The sequence below is a fragment of the Rhinolophus ferrumequinum genome, chromosome 26 (genome assembly GCF_004115265.2).
Source record: "Rhinolophus ferrumequinum isolate MPI-CBG mRhiFer1 chromosome 26, mRhiFer1_v1.p, whole genome shotgun sequence".
In the NCBI taxonomy this organism is placed as follows: Eukaryota; Metazoa; Chordata; class Mammalia; order Chiroptera; family Rhinolophidae; genus Rhinolophus; species Rhinolophus ferrumequinum.
In genome coordinates, this window is record NC_046309.1 from 20072298 (window position 1) to 20091096 (window position 18799).

At 35.2% G+C, this 18799-nt stretch overlaps 1 protein-coding gene across 5 annotated transcripts in view; it reads left to right on the forward strand.

Annotated features, from left to right (window-relative positions):
- Positions 1 to 7107: 7107 nt before the first annotated feature.
- Positions 7108 to 18799, forward strand: part of POT1 (protection of telomeres 1) — a 74809-nt gene continuing 63117 nt past the window's right edge. For 2 of the 5 annotated variants that reach the window (XM_033099307.1, XM_033099302.1), the window contains exons 1-4: positions 7347 to 7418; positions 8147 to 8331; positions 11159 to 11231; positions 11998 to 12089. In XM_033099307.1, coding sequence (XP_032955198.1) covers positions 8209 to 8331; positions 11159 to 11231; positions 11998 to 12089 — 288 coding nt within the window. In that variant the 5' untranslated portion in view covers positions 7347 to 7418; positions 8147 to 8208. Of the gene's footprint in view, positions 7217 to 7346; positions 7419 to 7604; positions 7623 to 8146; positions 8332 to 11158; positions 11232 to 11997; positions 12090 to 18799 lie in introns of those variants that run through there. The other 3 variants (XM_033099305.1, XM_033099303.1, XM_033099306.1) reach the window with 3 other exon arrangements.

Consider the following 18799-nt stretch of genomic DNA (forward strand, 5'->3'; position numbering starts at 1 on the left):
TCACTGCTTTGCAAACCTGCTGCTCTGACAGATTTGCTCATGAAGTGGTTGGTGATATTTCAGCTTTCTCTCTCAAAATGGTCCAATTTTCAATGCATTTAGTATCTTTTATTAATATGTTTGAAAGTTTGGGATTACTGGTGCTAATATTTAAGACCAAATTTCTATTTCTACTGATCATTTTGTTGGAAGTGGCAGGGACTTTTTCCTCCTCCAGCTTAAGAATGAATGTCTCCGTTGTGAATTTTTTGAGTAGAGCTTTTACTGTCTTTTCCATTTTACCTATAAACTCATTAATTCATAGTTTCTATCACTCTAGAGCCACTGTGGGTAATTTATATTTCCCTAGAGAAGTGCCCATTTTATTTAGCCTTTAAATCTAATTGGTGTAAGTTTGTGCACCCATTAACATCTCCACATCTATACTTCATTTAACATTCTACATCTATAACAGGCCTCTTTATTAATTCTGATATTTTTGTAACATCTTGACTCATTCTGAAGATGTTGAAGTCTTCTGTTTGTTCTCTAAAATCTTGAGATTAATTTCTTGTCATATTGGGTTTGGTGACTTATGTCAATAAAATATATTTTCCTCAAAACTTCGGTGTTATTTTTTCTAGCTCCACGTATTTCTGTTGGATGATTTGTGTTTGCCTGGCTGCGGATGTATGTTCTAACACCAGGGTTGGCCCCAAAGGATTGTGGGAGCAATATGATGGTAGACAATGCCAGAAATGTCTATCTGATTATGTCTGGCTTCAGCGATGCATGCATTCACCTTTTCCACTTTGCTCTGAGAACAAATGCAGCTGATGGCCAGGAAAAGAGACGACTCTGTCCAGTTATTCCACATGCACTCACCCAAATCCCTTCCCTGGGGGCCTCCCCAACTGTTTAAATGTGTTACTCTGAGCTTGAGACATCCTTTGCTACCCTTCGCATCTGCCACTCAATCCTCTTCTGTATGCTTTTTGGGTTGTGGTTTGCATGAGCCTCTTCTGTTTTCTGTATTTAACTAATTCCTCAGATGATATGGCTAATTGATAAGATATTCTGCTTTTTCATCACCATTTTAGACTTATCATATTGTAAAATATATATGACCATTTAAAAGTGATTTGGATGGTGGGGGTTCTTATGTTTTGTCAGCCATTTTCATGTAATGGCCTTGTTTAGCACTTCCTGTGATTACTGATTTGAAATGTGGTGTTTTATTCTGTGACCGGGGTTAAACATTTCTAAGAAGGTAATATAGTATCTATGTGGATTTAGTCTCATCTTCAAATTTGGGGATTTGTTTATTTTAGCGGGAATTTTGTGAGGGAATTTGTCACTTGCAAAATGTTCTTCTATATGTGTTTAAGGGAAGAGGCAGCTTATAATGGTAGAACGGCCAGATTATACTTTGTGTACTAAAACACAATAACTGGTGGTGGAAAGAACTGAAGAAAATCATTAGTAATTTTATTATCTAATGTCCCTAATTGAAAGGGGCCTTTTAAAACTTGTGATTTAGGTTGTCTTGAGGGTTTTAGATATTTAGTTGTGCCCATGTTTTTCATTTCTGTGGTAGTCATCACCACAGAATGCAAACATTAGGGTACAGGCATAGCTGAGATGAATCTCTGCAAAAATGTGGATATTTGCATGCTCACATAAATGGCTGTTGATCTCATGTTTCCTTTCATTAAAAAAAGGAGGTACATCAAAGATAACTTGAAAAGTCTTCTATTAAAACTTGAAGCTTTCTGAATGTACGCAAACTAGGCAATTATAATTAGAATTTGCTTAAGACCATCAATCTACAAATATTATTCTTACTGTAGTGTGTATTTTATTATTTGATTCCAGGAAAAGTTGGGAAATTCTGAAGTTTACATAGGCCTATGGAAATTACCCTATTTAAACTTCTGGGAAGAGTCTTACAATTTTAATATTTCATTTTTCCATTAATATTTTATGACTTTTGTTATAGGCCTTTGGGATTTACAGCGATGCTAGTAACATATTGTCACCTACTTGCTTTAAAAGATTCCAAGATGATAAAGAAGTAATAAGTAAATGGTTAGGAAAGTACTCTCAGATAAGGTGACTTTCACCAGAGACTTGAAGAGAGTGAGTTTCATGAATATTTGGAAAAGAGAATTTCAGGTAGTATGCTTGGGATGTTTCAAAAACAGCAAGAAGGTCAGTGCTGTTTCACAGAGGGACTGAGGGGACCTGTTTGGGGGAAAAAAAAAAAAGTAGAGGTGGTGAGAGGCCAGATTGGTTTGGTTTTGTTTTTTAAAGAATCACTTTGAGTTTTATGGGCAGAATCAGATGTAAGAGGATAAGAATTTGAAACAATGAGAGTTCCCTTTTGGGCTTGTTATAGTTTGAAAATTAGCAATACATTCTAGATATACAAATGGAGATGTCTAGTATGCAGTTAAAAAAAAACAAGTCTTCAGTTCATGGGATTTATAATTTTTGGACATAAATATCTAGAACTCAATATATAAATTGAGAGGTCATGAGCATTTAACTGCAGTGAAAGTAGCAAGGGAGTGGTTGGTAAATAGGATGTCAAGGTATTGTGGGAAGGTGGATGAACAAGAAGTTAAAATCAGAATTCTTAGAAGATATTTTCTTTTATTCTCCCATCTAGTATCAGATTTTGTTAAATGATATTTTGTTAAAAATAAGTTTCAGAGTTCATTGATTCAAAGTGTTAACGCTACCAACAAGATAGCAGGATTTTGTTTTTGTTTTTGTTTTTTTAACTTGACATTCTGCTCAGTCACCACACACTGACTTCATCTTACATCTGGTTCTTTTTGCTTATGGAATGGCTGCCAGGAGTATTCGGTCTACATATTTTTGTTCTTGTTTTTCTTTTCTTTTTTTCCTTTTTTTTTTACTTGATGCTAGGAAGAGGAAAGGCTGATTTGTCATGATATCTGCACATAGAAAAAACACCTGTTCCAGAAGTTCCAGCAAGTATCTCTTCACCTCTCCTTGGATTGCATTGGGTCACATGATCATTCCTAAATCTGTAACTGCGGCAAAGATAGAGCTTTCCTGATGGCCGAACAGATAGTTTGATGTAAAGGATATCCGGAGAAATGGCAAGAAAAAGAGGAATTTCTAATTCAAGGAAAAATTAGGAATATGTTGATTAAGGTTAATATTATTAGTATTTGCCAGTCTAATATGAGTAAAATTAGCAGATTACTTGGGTTACATCAAAAAAAAAAAAAAAAAACAACTCTTGATGGTCATCTGACAAAATAAATAATAGGACAAAAAGAACAAATTTTCTTTTCACCATACCCTTTCATTCTAATAGACTTACAAAACTCTGTTAAATAAATATGCTTCTTGAATTTGGACCTGTTTACACCATCTTAATATGAAAATAAGTAGGAATGGCAAAGTGTTTTTCTCCATCTGTTCTGTTCCGTTGGTTGTGCTACACTCTGACACTGCATCCTAGGTTGAGTATACCCTCATTAAAAGGAAGTTTTTCAAACGTGATTATATGGTAATCAATTCTCTTCTGCTTTAATCGTAGGAAAGATATCTTGGACTAATTTTTTTATTATTGAGAATTAGATAAAAGTAGGGCCAACACAAATGATATTTTATTCTCTAATTAATACAGTAGTTATAACCCTATCATTCTAACAACACAAAATCTTTGATGGGCAATTTGTGGGGAGAAAAGACAAAATGTCATTTAGACATAGAAAATTTAACTGTTATTGTACACAAGTGAAATATGGATAAAAACCCTCAATTTTCATCAAGAGGACTCGATGTTTTCCATTCCCTGAAAAAAAAAGTATGAACATAATGAATAAATGCAGATTCTATTTAAACTAATAGAAGGAAGATCCAACAAAGTTACAAAATGTCTTTCTGTGTTAAAAATGCATTTTGAACCTTAAATGATCCCAAGTAGTCCAAATAATGATGAATTTAAAAAACATGCAAATGCCTAATCAATTTTCCATTCTTCAAAATTACTTTTTATAAAAGTGTTAAAGTGTGCCTATTTCTATCTCTCATAAAAAAGAGGGTAAAGAAAGAGAAAAATATCAGACTAACATATTGCTACTTGCCGCTGTGCCTTCCATCTTTTAGAGTTGGACCATTGTCTTTTCAAGACAAACAAACCATCAATACAATTTTTTAGTCTAAGATTAGATAGAAATAAGGTTTTCTATGTGAGTATTATTGCAGGGTTTTTCAGGACATATCCTCACGGTATAAAATGTAGGGCACGTACAAAAGAGAGACTAAACTCAAGACATAAACCCTTACTTCTACAGTGTTCAGAAGTTGAAATATTCTCCTTGATTTATTTATCTTTCATGCTTGTTAATTTCCAGCAGATCTTTTCCTCTTATTTTTCTTCATCTCCCTTCTGTGTGTGCTGCCTCAATTATACTTGTATCAATCTGAACATAAACTGAGCTCCTTACTTCCTTACTGTAACTCAATAATTTTACTTTGTCAAAGATTTTTTTTTTTTTTAATGGTTGAATAGGGACAGCACAGGCATCAAAGGGTGACATCTCTTTTGAGAATCATGCCTACCTTTTGGTGTTTTTTTTTTATGGTTCCTCCTCAATTTTTCTCTCTCCCCCACCTCTACAGAGAAACCTGAAGAACTAACCATTTTCTTAGACGACCTGATTCTTACCACACATAGGCACCTGGAGGTCTTGGTTGTTTCCTGTAAGCTGGTCAGAGAAACTTTTTCTAAATTAACACTCTGTTAGCGTTTAGGAATGCAGTTGTTTTCATCTCAACATGTATCTTTGGTGTAACTTAATCAAAGGTCATCTCTATTGAGACAGCCTATCTCAACCCTGTGCCTTTTATACATTATGAGCCACCCAGGTGTCACGTGGCATAGTCCAAAACAGAAGAACCATCCATCCGTTCCTCTTCATGATGAAAGTTTGGCCCTTCATGCTCTCCCTGCTGTTCTTCACACATTTGGATTGCCTGTAATGCTAACTTGGCTTTTAGACGTTGATTTTTTGTTTTCCGCCATTGACTTTTCCCTTAGCGTATGGCTTGTCCCCTAGCATTCCTCTCAGACAGGGCTTTTCACTGCATTTAATTTGAAGGAAATTGGAAGTTAGGTACTTTGAGTGTTCATTTTTTATTAGTGAGAATCTTATTTTCACTTTTCTTAAAATTAAACATTTTTATATTGTAGATTTTATATGAAAAGTTTCTCCTTTGCACCTTTAAAAATTACAACTTGTAATAGTTATTACATTAATTGCTAGTCTTGGAGTAGCTTTTATGCTTCAATAGACATAGAAAAATAGTAATGAATTGTTTTGGCATATATGACTTCAGTGCCTTATGTAGGTGATTCCATCTTTTTCCCCTTTCTCATATCTTAAATTGCACTGTACATTCATGTTCAATTTTCTTGATTTGTAGAACAAATTGCTAATGTGAGGGAAAGCAGTAGAGGGTCTGGAGTCATGTGCATCCCTAGCTCTGCCAGGAATTAGACTGTGAAAAAGAAACAAGATTGGAATGTGCTTGGATTTGTAGGAAGTGTTTAGGTCCTAAAGAAATGAGAATAATCACAACAATAAGAGCAGTTATAGACTTCTGTTAGATGTCTTCATTACACTAGAATATGGACATTTATAGGCTAAATAGAGAAAAACAAAAAACCTTGAATAGATTCAATGGCTAGAGGATAAGAGGAAAACTAAGAACATATGGCAGAAAAATGAAAATGCTTTAAAAAAAAAGATGAGTAAGGAAGACTAGAGAGTGTTCTTTTGTCTTAGTAACAAAGAGGTCTTCAGTGATCCTGACAGTTTCAATATAATGAGGTGGGGGTGTGGTTAAAATGAAGACAGGGAAGCCACAGAGGAGGAAAGAGAAACATTTTTTCCTGAACATTTGTTCATTCAACAAATATTTAGCCCCTACAACGTGCCAAGCACAAGAGATTCTCTATGTAAATAATAGTTAAACAATTCTCCCTGCCCTTAATAAGCTTAGGCTGTGGAAGAATGTGTTTGAATCTGATCGCAAAGAATAAGAAGGAACAGTTGAAAATATATAGACAGAAGATGTAATTGATGATGGAGATGAAATGAAAGTAGCCAGATCTCAGGTGGAGGACTTCACTTACTAGGAAGGAGGAACAGTTATTTCTGAGCTGAGTGAGGCCAGGGTAGGAAAGAGGAGAACATGTACCGGTAAGCCTTAGCATACTTTTTATCAAAAAAGTCTTGTGTACTTCTAGTTTATGCATTTATATGAATACAGGGGTGGGAGGGAATATGGGCTGACACCAAACACTTCCTACTGAAAAAACTTACGTTAAAAATAGCTTTTTCCTCCTGCAAATACGTACCTACAGCTGATATCTGAGTTCAAATTTAGCCTTGGAAATATTTAAGTAATTCTTTATTACTGTTTTGCACTGAGGTGGTTTCACTTAAATGAAATGATCAGAGGCATGAATCAGATATTAGCAGAGGATTCACATTTAACAATATCTTGTCAAAACTTATGAGACCTTAACCAAGACCGGAATGGGGAGGGCCTGCAGGTGGACCTCTTATATCCTATGTCAGTTGTGAAAGCCCTACAGGAAGAACTCTAAGGTCATAACAGAGATATATGGTTGTAGCCCCCCTCCCCCCTTACCTTTTCCCTGCATAAAAGGGCTTCCTATTGTTTGGCTCTCTTTTTCCAAGTGGCTTGTCATGACTGCACGTTCTTGATTACAAACCTTCCTACCGACCCCCCACCCCGACTAAATCCTTTTCGCTGAAGGAAGACCTGACCCACTTTTTGCGGTGGACAGTCTTACTAATTACACCACAAAATCAAAACCCTATAGACAAACGGAGTAGAATGTACATTTGGGTGATCGCTTGGGGGGGAGGGGCGGGAAAACTGGAGGTTAAAAAGAAGTGCCGGTCCACAGGAGCTTCCAATCTACTTAACGAATCTCAAATCCGGCCCTGGTGTTGGAATAGTTTTTAATTGGTTACAGGATTTGGAACTCAGGCCCCGCCTCCGCTACGGGTTCCTCGAGCCCCGACAGCGGGAAATTGACGGGCGGGGGGGGCGGAGCTAAGGGGAGCGGCGAGAATTCCGGGCGGAGATCGTACCTTTGTCTCACCGTCCCCCAGGCACCGCACCCTCTACGTATTTTGTATTCCAGGGCGTCTTCGAGGTAGGGAAGCATCACACAGTGTGTTCTCTGCGGGCGCGGGAGCGAGCGGCCCTTTAGCCCTAGCAGTCGTGTACGCATGCGTGGGAGGGAACGGAGCCGCCGGCGTGCGTGTGACGTCACAGGCGCGCCCGTCTAAACAACTGCTTTGGAGCGCGGTGGGTGAATGCCTTGGTCGGTGTGCCGTTCGTGGCGTGAATACAAGGTGGGTTGGGACCGGAACTGGCATTCTAAGGAGGCTGACTTACTTTAGAAGTAAGACTTACTTTTGATGTAGTTCTTGCGGAGAAACTCTTCAGACGTGTCTTTATCGTGAGCCTGCTGTGTTTCGCATTTTCCCTGGCGTTTTGGGAGCAGCTTACTTGGGTTAATGCATGTCCCCTCACGGAGCTCTACTGGCTTGGGGAAGGTTGGTGCGTACACATTAACAAACATTAACTATTCACTACTAGTGCATCCCCCAGTCAAGAGTTTTGAGAAATATGATTGACCCTACAATGCACAAGTTAACGTCCGTGAAATAGTCGTTTCTTTCGATTGCTGCAGGGAGGAAGCCACAGATATGCTTTGGAGTAATTTGCTTTTGGTGTCCAGGTTGCGTACACAGTATTAAAACGGTCAAAGGGGTTAAAAAACGAAAGCAAAACTTTTCAACGCCCCCCCCCCCCGGCCCCCTTCCTCAGTAGCTTGTGTATTTTCAAGCACAGTGTAGGGCAGTTGTTAGCGCGGTTTTAACAGAGCTTAAAAGTGGCTTTTCGAGGTACTTATTTAAATACAAAACTAAGTAGAAAGGGGTTAATTAAGATTCAGTGCTTTAGGAGGATGCGTGTATTGATCCTTGTAATAAAATTATAGAATCATCCACTGCCCTTCCCTACCCCCAAACAATGACTAACTTGTAGGAAAAGAATAGCACTGGTCTTTGTGTTTCAGCAGCCAGATACCAACTTCGCATGTTGAATTGGCTTTGGACAGCATTGTGAAGCAAAGCTGCTATGCCACTTGAATTAATAAAAGAAGTCAATGGGGTGCCTCAAGTTGAGCCCCTAACTAAATTACAGAAAGTACATTTCAGATCCCTGCAGCCAGGCTGTGATTATAGCGGGAAATATGTCCAGGTAAGACTTTTCATAACACAGAATAGTTATCTTTTGCTTTTAGCAGATTGTCAGCTGCCTGCATGTGGCTTTTCTTTGAATTTCTCCTGCTTGTTGGTAACTGAGCTTCTTAGATCTGTAAGTTATTGTTTGTTTGTTTGTTTTAATCAGGGAAATTATAGGCTACTGTTTCTTGGAATTTTTTTTCCCTCTCACATTATTACTCCTTTTTCCTAACAGATGTTAATCACATGTATATTTATTTGTATGTTAGGCTGTTAGCTATTGTCCTACAAGTCTCTGAGGTACTGTTCCTTTTTCTTCAGTATTGTTCTTTTTTTAGTGGAGGGCGATTTTGAGATTGAGTAATTTCTGTTGATCTGTCTTCAAGTTCACTGAACCTTTTTCCTGCCATATCCAATATTCTGTTGGGCATATTTAGTGAATTTTTCATTTTCGTTATTCTACATTTAAGTTAGGGACTAAGGAGGGAATGACGGGAGGGAAGTGAGAAGCTTATTAGTAAAATGGGTCTGATAATGAAAGAAAGAGAGATAATGCTACATGTCAGTTTTACATTTCTAATCAAGATACTCCATGTAGACATATGTTTAACTTTTATTCTGTTTATTTTTCATTTTCCTGGTATTTTATTTCAGAGGAAATAAAAGTTTTCTGTATTAGTTTTTTTCTGTTTTCTTCTTCCAGCTGCAATGGGTTTTCACCAAAGCTTTAAGATTCATAGGTTTGTTGCCCTTCTCCTAGCATTTTAAGGACTTGGTTCTGGAAGAAAGATCCAGGCAGGGTTTCTTGCCTTTCCTGCAGTAACTAACTGCTACCACCCTTACCCTGCTCCTAGCCTGGATCTTGTCCGGTTTGTGGAGAAGAGCTTATAAGTGGGTATGAATTGCCCTTGTGTTTGCAGCTCCCAAAGGCTCCCTATCTTTTCACTAGCCCATAGTAGGCCTTTAGCAACTCATTAAAAATGTTAGATGAATTTTTCTTAATAGATGTCAGGCAGCATTTGCCATTTACCTTAGGTAAGCAAGTGCTTACTGCCTATCTCTCATTGGAGGGCTTCTCTTTACTTAGATTTCTACTTAGTTGTGGTCCTTTGACCGCAGCTCGCTTGCCTCCCGAATCTCTCGTTGGAGGTACTTCTCTTTTTCTGGATATCTGGTTAGTTGGTTACCGACTTCAACTCTGGTGGGTGAAGAAAATTTTTGAATTTGCACATTATCGAACATTTTTTTGTTCTTTCCCGCTTCCTACCTCCTATGTGGAACTATTTACCTTTACTTTTACTTTTTTTTTTTTTTTTTACTGAATTTATTGGGGAGACATTGGTTAATAAAATTATATAGGTTTGAAGGGTACATTTCTGTAATAAATCATCTGTATATTGCATTGTGTGCTCACCACCCAGAGTCATTTCTCCTTCCATCACCATAGATTTCACCCCATTTTCCCACTTCTACCACCCTCCCCATTACCCTCTGGTAACCACTAGACTGTTGTCTGTGTCCATGAGTTTTTGTTTGTTTGTTTGCCTTGTTCCTTTTTGCTTTCAGTTTTATATACCACATATGAATGAATGTAAACTGGTACACTATGGAAAACAATATGGATGTTCCTCAAAAAATTAAGAATAGAATTGCCATATGACCCAGAAATCTCTTTTCTGGGTATCTACCCCAAAAATCTGAAAACATTTATCCATAAAGATATGTCACTGATGTTCATTACAGCATTATTCACAGTGGCTAAAACATGGAAACAACCAAAATATCCTTCGATAGATGACTAGATAAAGAAGATATGATACATATATACAGTGGAATCTTACTCAGCCATAAGAAAAGATGAAATACTGCCATTTTTGACAACATGAATGGATCTTGAGATTATTATGCTAAGCTAAATAAGTCAGAAAAAGTCAAGAACCATATGACTTCACTCATATGTGGGATACCTTTACTTTTGAATGAATCGTTATAGATTGCTGATAGTCATATTTTTAATTTTTTTGATTCCTGTCATTTAAGTAAAATTGATGTGTGAACAAAACATATTTTTTGTTGTTGGTATACTAAAGTCTGGAATATTAGTGTGGGAGATATGTATTATAGAATCTGTTTAAACTATTAAATAAATTACATTTCTGTGTGGATGTTTTCAAAGAGCCCTATAATATATTAGATGGGTGCAAAAGTAATTGCAGTTTTTGCAGTTATTTTTAACCTTTTAAACCACAATTACTTTTGCACCAACCTAATATTTGCTCATAGAATCATTCAATTTTAGAGCCAGAGGAAATTATAGAAACTACCCAGATTAAATACTTTATTTTATGTGAGATTCTGATTAAATAACTTTTTTTATGCTGACAGAGTTGGTTAGTTATAGAGGCAGAACAAAGACTAAATTGTATTTGTCCATTGATTTGTCCACATTTTCCTTAATTATGAGATTATCATTTTGTACTTAGAAATTTAGTAAGTTTTAATTTCTTCGTAGGAATAAACTCTTAATGTTTTTCGTAGTAGAGAACAGTATTACATGTAAAAATTAGCTGAAGTTAAGCTAGTTTATCTTTATATGTAAAATGAGTAGTTGATATTAGTTAACTAATAAGATTTTTTAAGAAATTAAATTATGAATCTAAAGTATTTTTAGGCCCTCTGATTTTTCTCTAGAAAAATCACTTTTATCTTACAAATAATGACTGATTTCTTGAAAGATAGTAAGTTCATTGCCTTTAAAAAAATTACTCCAATTTTTACTTATATCTTGGTGTTCTAATAGGCTCTTTTGGCTTTTTGTGTAACTTTTTTTTCTCTCATTTCAGGGAAAACTTTCACATATCTCTTCTTTAACTTATGGTGGAAACAGAATAGCTACTTTAAATGTTGGACTACAAGGTATATAATATAATAAGACCATTTGTTTAACTTTTTCCCTGTAATCTACAAATGGGTAACTTTGTATATATGTACACACATAGATAAATACACTCAAGCACTATTTTTCTTATGATATGATTTAGTCTTAGCATTTGGCCCTGCTGCATTGGTTATAAGAGGTGACTTATGGAGAATAGATTATGGATATATTTTTTTCCCCAAAGCCTAGAAGATCCAAATGAAGTTACTTGTAGAATGTTTATTTCTTATTCCCAAGTAATTTTCATTTTTAAAATCACAGATAGTTTGGTCTTTACACGCACTGCTTTTTCACTCTGCGATGTATGGGTGCTGGGGAAGAAGACCACACTTGTCTAGATTAAAACTTAATACACCTATAACTGTAGATTACTATAAGTTAAGTAAAAATGAAGTATTTTGGCATGATATGTGATATACTATAAAAATTGAATAATTAGTGCCTTGTTCAATTTCTTTTGATTATAATCGGGAAAATAAATAGAAAGTGGTCATTATGTGATGTTAATGTGATATTTACAGAAATTTGCAATATGGATTCTAGTTGAAACTTGTTATAATTTTGGTTTTAATGCCTAATAGCATTGTATACATTGTTTTTGCAATTAAGTATTAGAGTAAACTAAAAGTGACTTTTAAATATTTTAATTATTCTTCATGATTATCTTATAAAGTAACTATTGTTTTTATGTGTATAAAATTGCTGTATCTAATTGTTCTTCTGTATGTGTGTTTTTCTCTATAGAACAAGAAAATTCAAATTCTGACATCAACACCATCAATGTATCATTTTTTGGAAAATTAGCAAAGGACTGTGCAAAAGTTTTCTATAAAGGGGTAAAATATTTTCATATTACTTTATTATTTTAGAACTGGATTTAGAATTATTAATGATATATGCATCCTACAGACCTTTTTTAGAGATAACATAATATATTTGCGGCTATGTAAAAAATAATACTTAAAAAAGCAACATCTTTAAAATTGTAATGATTTTATGAAGTCAGTAAAAGTTACATTAATATAAAATTGGACAATTTTTCTTATCACTTCATTTTAATTTTTAGTATTCAATAGAATGTCTTAACGATATGTATGTTTCCCCTCATATAAAAATAGTTCTTACTAAGAAATAACATGAGCTATAACTCTGTATGTTTGTAATATTTTTTTCTAGTTGTTTTAGAAATACATGCCTACCAAATCCTCCACAAAAGGCTACCCCAAACCGAACCCAACAGCATATTAAAAATAGACACCGTGACCAAGTGGGATTTATCCCAGGAGTGCAGTTTGACTCAAGATAAGAAAATCAATCATTGTAATATATCACATTCATAGAGCAAAGGGAAAAAATGATCATTTTAATTGATGCAGAAAAGACATTAGATAAAATCCTACACCCATTCATAACCAAAACACTTAGAAAACTAGGAATAGAAGGAAACTTACTCTACATGATAAAGGGCAATTATGAAAAATCCACAACTAACATCAAGTCAATGGTAAAAGACTGAAAGCTTTTCCCTAAGATTAGGAACAATGCAGGGATTCTCACTTTTAGCACTGCTGTTTAACATTGGACTGGAAGTTCCAGACAGAGTAATTAAATAAGAAAAAGAAATAAAAGACATCTAAATTGTATAGGAAGAAGTAAACCATTAGTTCTCAGATAACATAATCCTATATTTGAAAACCCCAAAGAATCCAAAAGAAAGCTACTAAAGCTAATAAATGAATTCAGCAGTGTTGCAGGGTACAAGATCAACACACAAAAATCAGTAGTGTTTCTCTATAGCTACAATGAACAATCTAGAAATGAAAGTAATGAAAATTCCACATGTGATAACATCTAAAAGAATATCATACCTAAGAATAAATTTAACAAATGTGGTAGAAAACTTGTGCACTGTAAGTTAAAAAAACATTACTAAAAGAAATTAAATAAGACCTAAATAAATGGAAAAACCTGCATTTTCCTGGATAGGAAGACTTAATATTAAGCTGTCAGTACTACCCAAAATTATCTACAGATTCAGTGCAAATTCCAACCCTTGTTGCAGAAATGGAAAAGTTGATTCTAAAATTCATAAGGCGTTTCAAGGGGCCTGGAATACTGAAACAATCTAGAAAAAGATTAGCAAAGTTAAAGGACTCATGCTTCGTGGTTTTAAAACTTACTACAAAGATAATATAATCAACAGTATGGAAATGGCATAAAGATACATGTGTACACAAATGGAAAAGAATTCAGAGTCACGAAATAAACACATATGTCTGTGGACAGTTGATTTTTTAAATTTATTGGGGTGACATTGATTAGTAAAATTAACCAATGTCAGTAAAGTTTGAAGTGTGCATATCTCATCATCTATATATTGCATTGTGTGTTCACCACCCAGAGTCCATTCTTCTAATCACCATATATTTGACCCCATTTACCTTCTACTACCCTTTTTCCCTTACTCTCTGGGAACCACTAAACTATTGTCTGTGTCTATGAGTTTTTGTTTCTTTGTTTATCTTGTTCATTTGTTGCTTTCAGTTTTGTATCCCATATATGAGCGAAATCATATAGTTTTCTACTATCTGACTTACTTCAGTTAGCGTATGATAATTTCAGGATTGAACCATGTTGTCGCAAATGGCAATATTTCATCTTCTCTTATGGCTGAGTAATATTCCATTGTGTATATATGCCACGTCTTCTTTATCCAATCATCTGCTGAAGGACACTTTGGTTGTTTATGTGTTTTGGGCACCGTGAATAATGCTGCAATCAATATAGGGGTACATATATCTTTATGGATAAATGTTTCTGATTTTTTAGGTAGATACCTAGAAGTAGTATTGCTGGGTCATACGGTAATTTTATTCTTAGTTTTTTGAGAAACCTCCGTATTATTTTCGATAATGACTATACCAATTTGCATTCCCACCAGCAGTGTATGCGGGTTCGTTTTTCTCCACAGCTTCTCCCACACTTGTTATTACTTGTCTTGTTGATAATAGCCATTTTAACAGGTGTGAGGTGGTAGTATTTCATTGTAGTTTTGATTTGCATTTCCCTAGTAGCTAGGGAAGTTGAGCATCTTTTCATATATCTCTTGGTTGTTTATACATTTTCTTGACAGAAGTGTCTGTTCAGATCCTATGCCCAGTTTTTAATTATATTGTTTATTTTGTTGTTGTTGAGTTCTTTATATATTTTGGATATTAATTCATTATCGGAAGCGCTGTTTGCAAATATCTTCTCCTATTGGGTTGGTTGCCTCATTGTTTTATTGATGGTTTCTTTTGCTGTGTGTAAGCTTTTTAGTGTGACATAGTCCCATTCATTTATTTTTGCTTTTCTTCCCGTTGTCTTTGAGATCAAATTCACAAAATTCTCTCTGAACCCAAGGCCCATACGTTTAATACCTATGCTTTCTTTTGTGCAATTGTTTCAGGTGTTATGTTTAGGTCTTTGATCCATCTTGAGTTAATTTTAGTACATGGTGACTGAGAGCAGCCTAGCTTCATTCTTTTGTACGTGGCTTTCCAAACACTTAACGTCCATTCAACCTTTTTTGTTTATTTTTAAAGATTAAAACAATCATTTAAAATTTTTAAATCTTAAAACGTGAATAATAGTACGTTTCTGGATTGTTGTCAGTGTTAGAAATTACCTACTATAGGCGCTTAGTAGGAAGTCAATACGTGGCACCTGTTACTGTTGCTATTACTGTTACTGTCTGAGTGTAAGTAGACACAGCCCCAGCCAGTGAGGTAGCGCAGGGCAGAGGAGGGACATCTGGGCCTGAGCCCAGGAGTTTGGCTTGTGGCCCTTGCTTTTTCTGGGTAATTGTTGGATTTTGAACAACGATTGAATGTCTCCAGATTTGAATGTAATCAAATATAAAATTTGAGGGTATTAGATTAGCTGAGAATTCTGAATTGTTCTGGCATACTATGGTTTCACACGTTGTGATGATTATAATTTTTTTTGCAAAACTTGTCTTTGGAGTCTAGGATAAAGATCCATTTCCAGGAAACTGTCAGAACATCTACCTTTTAATTTTCTTGTACAAGAATTTTGGAAATAGATTGCCAAACTCCAGTTTTGCCTTTTTTCTAAAGCTTCTGTGAAGAGTTGGAAATTAAGTTTTTTTCCCTAATTTATAATTTAAACAAAGAAAAGGAGAATCAGTATACTGTTTTTCCCCCCCTGTGAAAAGCTGTTAAGTCAGTGGTATTATTATGTTAAAATCTTACTTTAGAATTTGAGGAAATAAGATAGCTGTAATGCAGTTCATGTCCCCAAACTCCTAGAACAGTTCAGCAGACTGTTTCTCTCAGAATAATAAATAGAGTAATTTTAGATGACTAATTATAAAAACTTGATTTAGATATAGTTTTAATCTAGTTGGAATGGCACAACGAGGTTCTAGAAGCAAATAGTATTAACAAAAGTGTTACCCCAGGCCATTTGGGCGGGGCAGGAATCATTAGGGCTGTGTAATTATCTTGATGAGGCACTTCTGTGGGTGGGTCCAGTGAAGACTCCTTGTCATTACTGCTATTACTCCTGTTATCATTCTTGCCCTTGACAAAGGCCTGACTATTTCAGCTTAGTTAAAATAATTAATATTCATAATGACAGTTTTCAATTATTAAGAATTCAGTGTTTAAAAAAGCCCGAAATCTGAGATACCAGGCGTGCACGTGCACAGAGGCTGGTCATGTGAAGGCAGAAAGAGGGCAGCCATCCGCAAGCCAAGGAGAGGGCCTCAGAGATAACCAAGCCTGCCGGCAAGTTGACCTTGAACTTCACCTTCCAGAACTATGCAAAAATAAATTTCTGTTGTTAAAAAAAAAAGCCTGATACCATGCTGTTGTTTTTTTTAAGGAAGATATTCTTTAGAAATGACAAGATGAAGACAGAGAGGGAGGGAGAGAATATGAATGAAAGACTATTAGGAAGGTATTGCACAGGGGAAGATTCAGTTACTTAGGTAACTTTACAATTTTTTTCTTTGTACTAGGAAACTTTACCACGATACTTTGTGGTGAAGTGAAAACAAACAATTTATTGACTAGTTTGCATAACAGATATTTTCCCTGACTCCTCATCCTTCAAACGAAAAATCCAAACCAAAAACAAATAGCATTAGCAGTTTCCTTATTTTTTTCTTACGAGTATTATATTTGTATGGTACTTCACAGATTGCAAAGTACTTCCATATATTTGATAAACATAGTAATCTCTAGTAACCATCAGTGATAAAGGTCCTTAGTATTGTTGTGAAGGTATAACCATTGTAAGGCTAAGGTTTGTTATAGAACTTGTAGTAAGTGGAGAAACTACTCTGTCTCCACAAATACATTCTTTTTCTCTCTCAGGGAGATATAGTGGTCTTGCAGATATTTGGCTTGAAAGATTTTGTTCTTCTTGTGTGGTTACGGTTTTGAAACCATTCAAAACCATAAGGAAGCCTTTTCCAAAGTATCCTGAGAGTTTAAAAAATACATCACAAAACTGTCAACATTATAGACGTTTATTAATACATTTGTCCCATTTCTGTAAGATTAGTTCTGAAAGAGGAAGTAAAACAGTACCCTTCTTGGAAGTCAGGAAATCTGTATTCTTGTCTTTATAACTAATTAGCTGTATGTGACTTTAGGCTGTTCCTTTAGATCCTCTCTGGCCCTTATCTTCTTACCTGAAAAATGAAGGTGTTTGGTTACATGATCTCTGAGGTCCTTTTCAATTTGTAAAATGTTAAAGAGTCTAACGAGTGAGTTTTGTAGTAGGTGCACAGCTTATTTTATTTAAGATTTAATGAAGTTATTCGCTTTGTACGTATTCATATATTTGATTATTCATTTGGTTGTCTAAACACTTGTTGAATGTTTTCTGTCTTCAGTGCTAGATGTCAGAGATATCTTAACTGAATAAGACAGTTATGGACCTTGCCATTATGGAAAGTGTTCAGTGGAGAAGAGTAGAATTAAATCACTATCATGAAATTAATTGTTGTAGCCAAATGTAATACGTAACCATAAAGATTGAGTAGCAGAATGAGAAAAGTAGCAGAAAGAGTGAGCACAGGGGTATTGGGAAGAGTGGATCGATCAGTCAGGAAGAACAGCATATCCAAAGGCCCTGAGTGAGGATCCTCAATGCCAAAAAATTGTGAAAAGGCAGAATCCCAGAGGGAGTCCCACAGTATGTGGCTGGTGACATGGGTGGGCATCAGATTATTTTTTTAGGCCATTTAAAGATTTTGGTTTTTCTGCTAATATTACACAGATTGCTTCCAATTATATCCTTGGTGTTACATGATCCAAAAAGTGCTAATACTATGAAAAACACTTTTTATACCAGAGAAACATTTTCTGTCAATCATTATACTTATTAGTGACATCAGATCCCTGGCTTCTCCCTGTATCCTTTCACTTTTTAACAGTCTTTTAAAATATGATATCCTAATAAGATTTACAAGGTTCATTTAGTGAAAATTACTTAATGCCTGTTAAAGTCAGGTAAGTGTTTTTCTTTTTCAATTGGCAATCATTTCATATTTTCTATGCATTTTTCATGCTCAAGTGTAACAACTTGAGAATTTTTACTATATTGTCTATTAAAAATTAGCAAATTAATACACTAATCTTGTAGTTTATATTTTTGTTATTCACCTATTTGCTTTTTATTTCCACCACTTTGTGTTCTTCATTAGGACATATTATCACGTAAAAACCATATTTGTTAATGTGCAGTAAGTTGTCTGGTTTGTTTTTGCCTTTTAATTGTTAATTTTTCAAGAACACTTACTTATGTTAAAAAGCTCTGTACTGAGTTTGTTAATTTTCTTTGAGACTGGTTCATTATAGAAATATTCCTGTTGGCTGAATTAAACAGGAAATTGTTTCATGACAAGGGCTTACTCGTTCTAAGGCACTGTGACAGGATAGTACAGACACAAAAGGGAAATAACCCATTTGCTGATATGTGAATAGCCTGAGTTAGTTCAAATATTTCAGACCAAATGTGTTTTCACTTTTATAATGTTCATGCACAGATATTGATAAAGCCTTATCGCTTTTAGTAGCATGGTATTCTCAGGCTTCTTTCCTAATACTCTTTTAGCAGATTGAGATCAACAGTCTGATATAGCAGAATATACTGTTAGCACTGAATGTGTAATTCCCATGCTTGTTTGAACGGCTTCTGTATGCTCTTCTCAGAAGCTTAGAACTTAGAACAATGCATATTAAATCTCATTTTCAACTCACTCTAATGAGTGTTTGTACAAACTAATACTGCCTATTATGTATTTATCTTTCTTATCCTCTGTGTGTGTGAATTAATTTAAAGGCCATTGCGATTTGTAAATTCATGGGAATGTCCTTTAATCAGTAATAATTCATGTGCTCAACAGATAGTTGTTGAGCAGTGACTGTGAGCAGAAGCCGCTGCCTGTTGTTTGTGTGGGATATACAGATGGATAATACATCATTCTTAGTCCCAAGGATCTTACAGTTTTAATGGCATTAAAAACATTAAG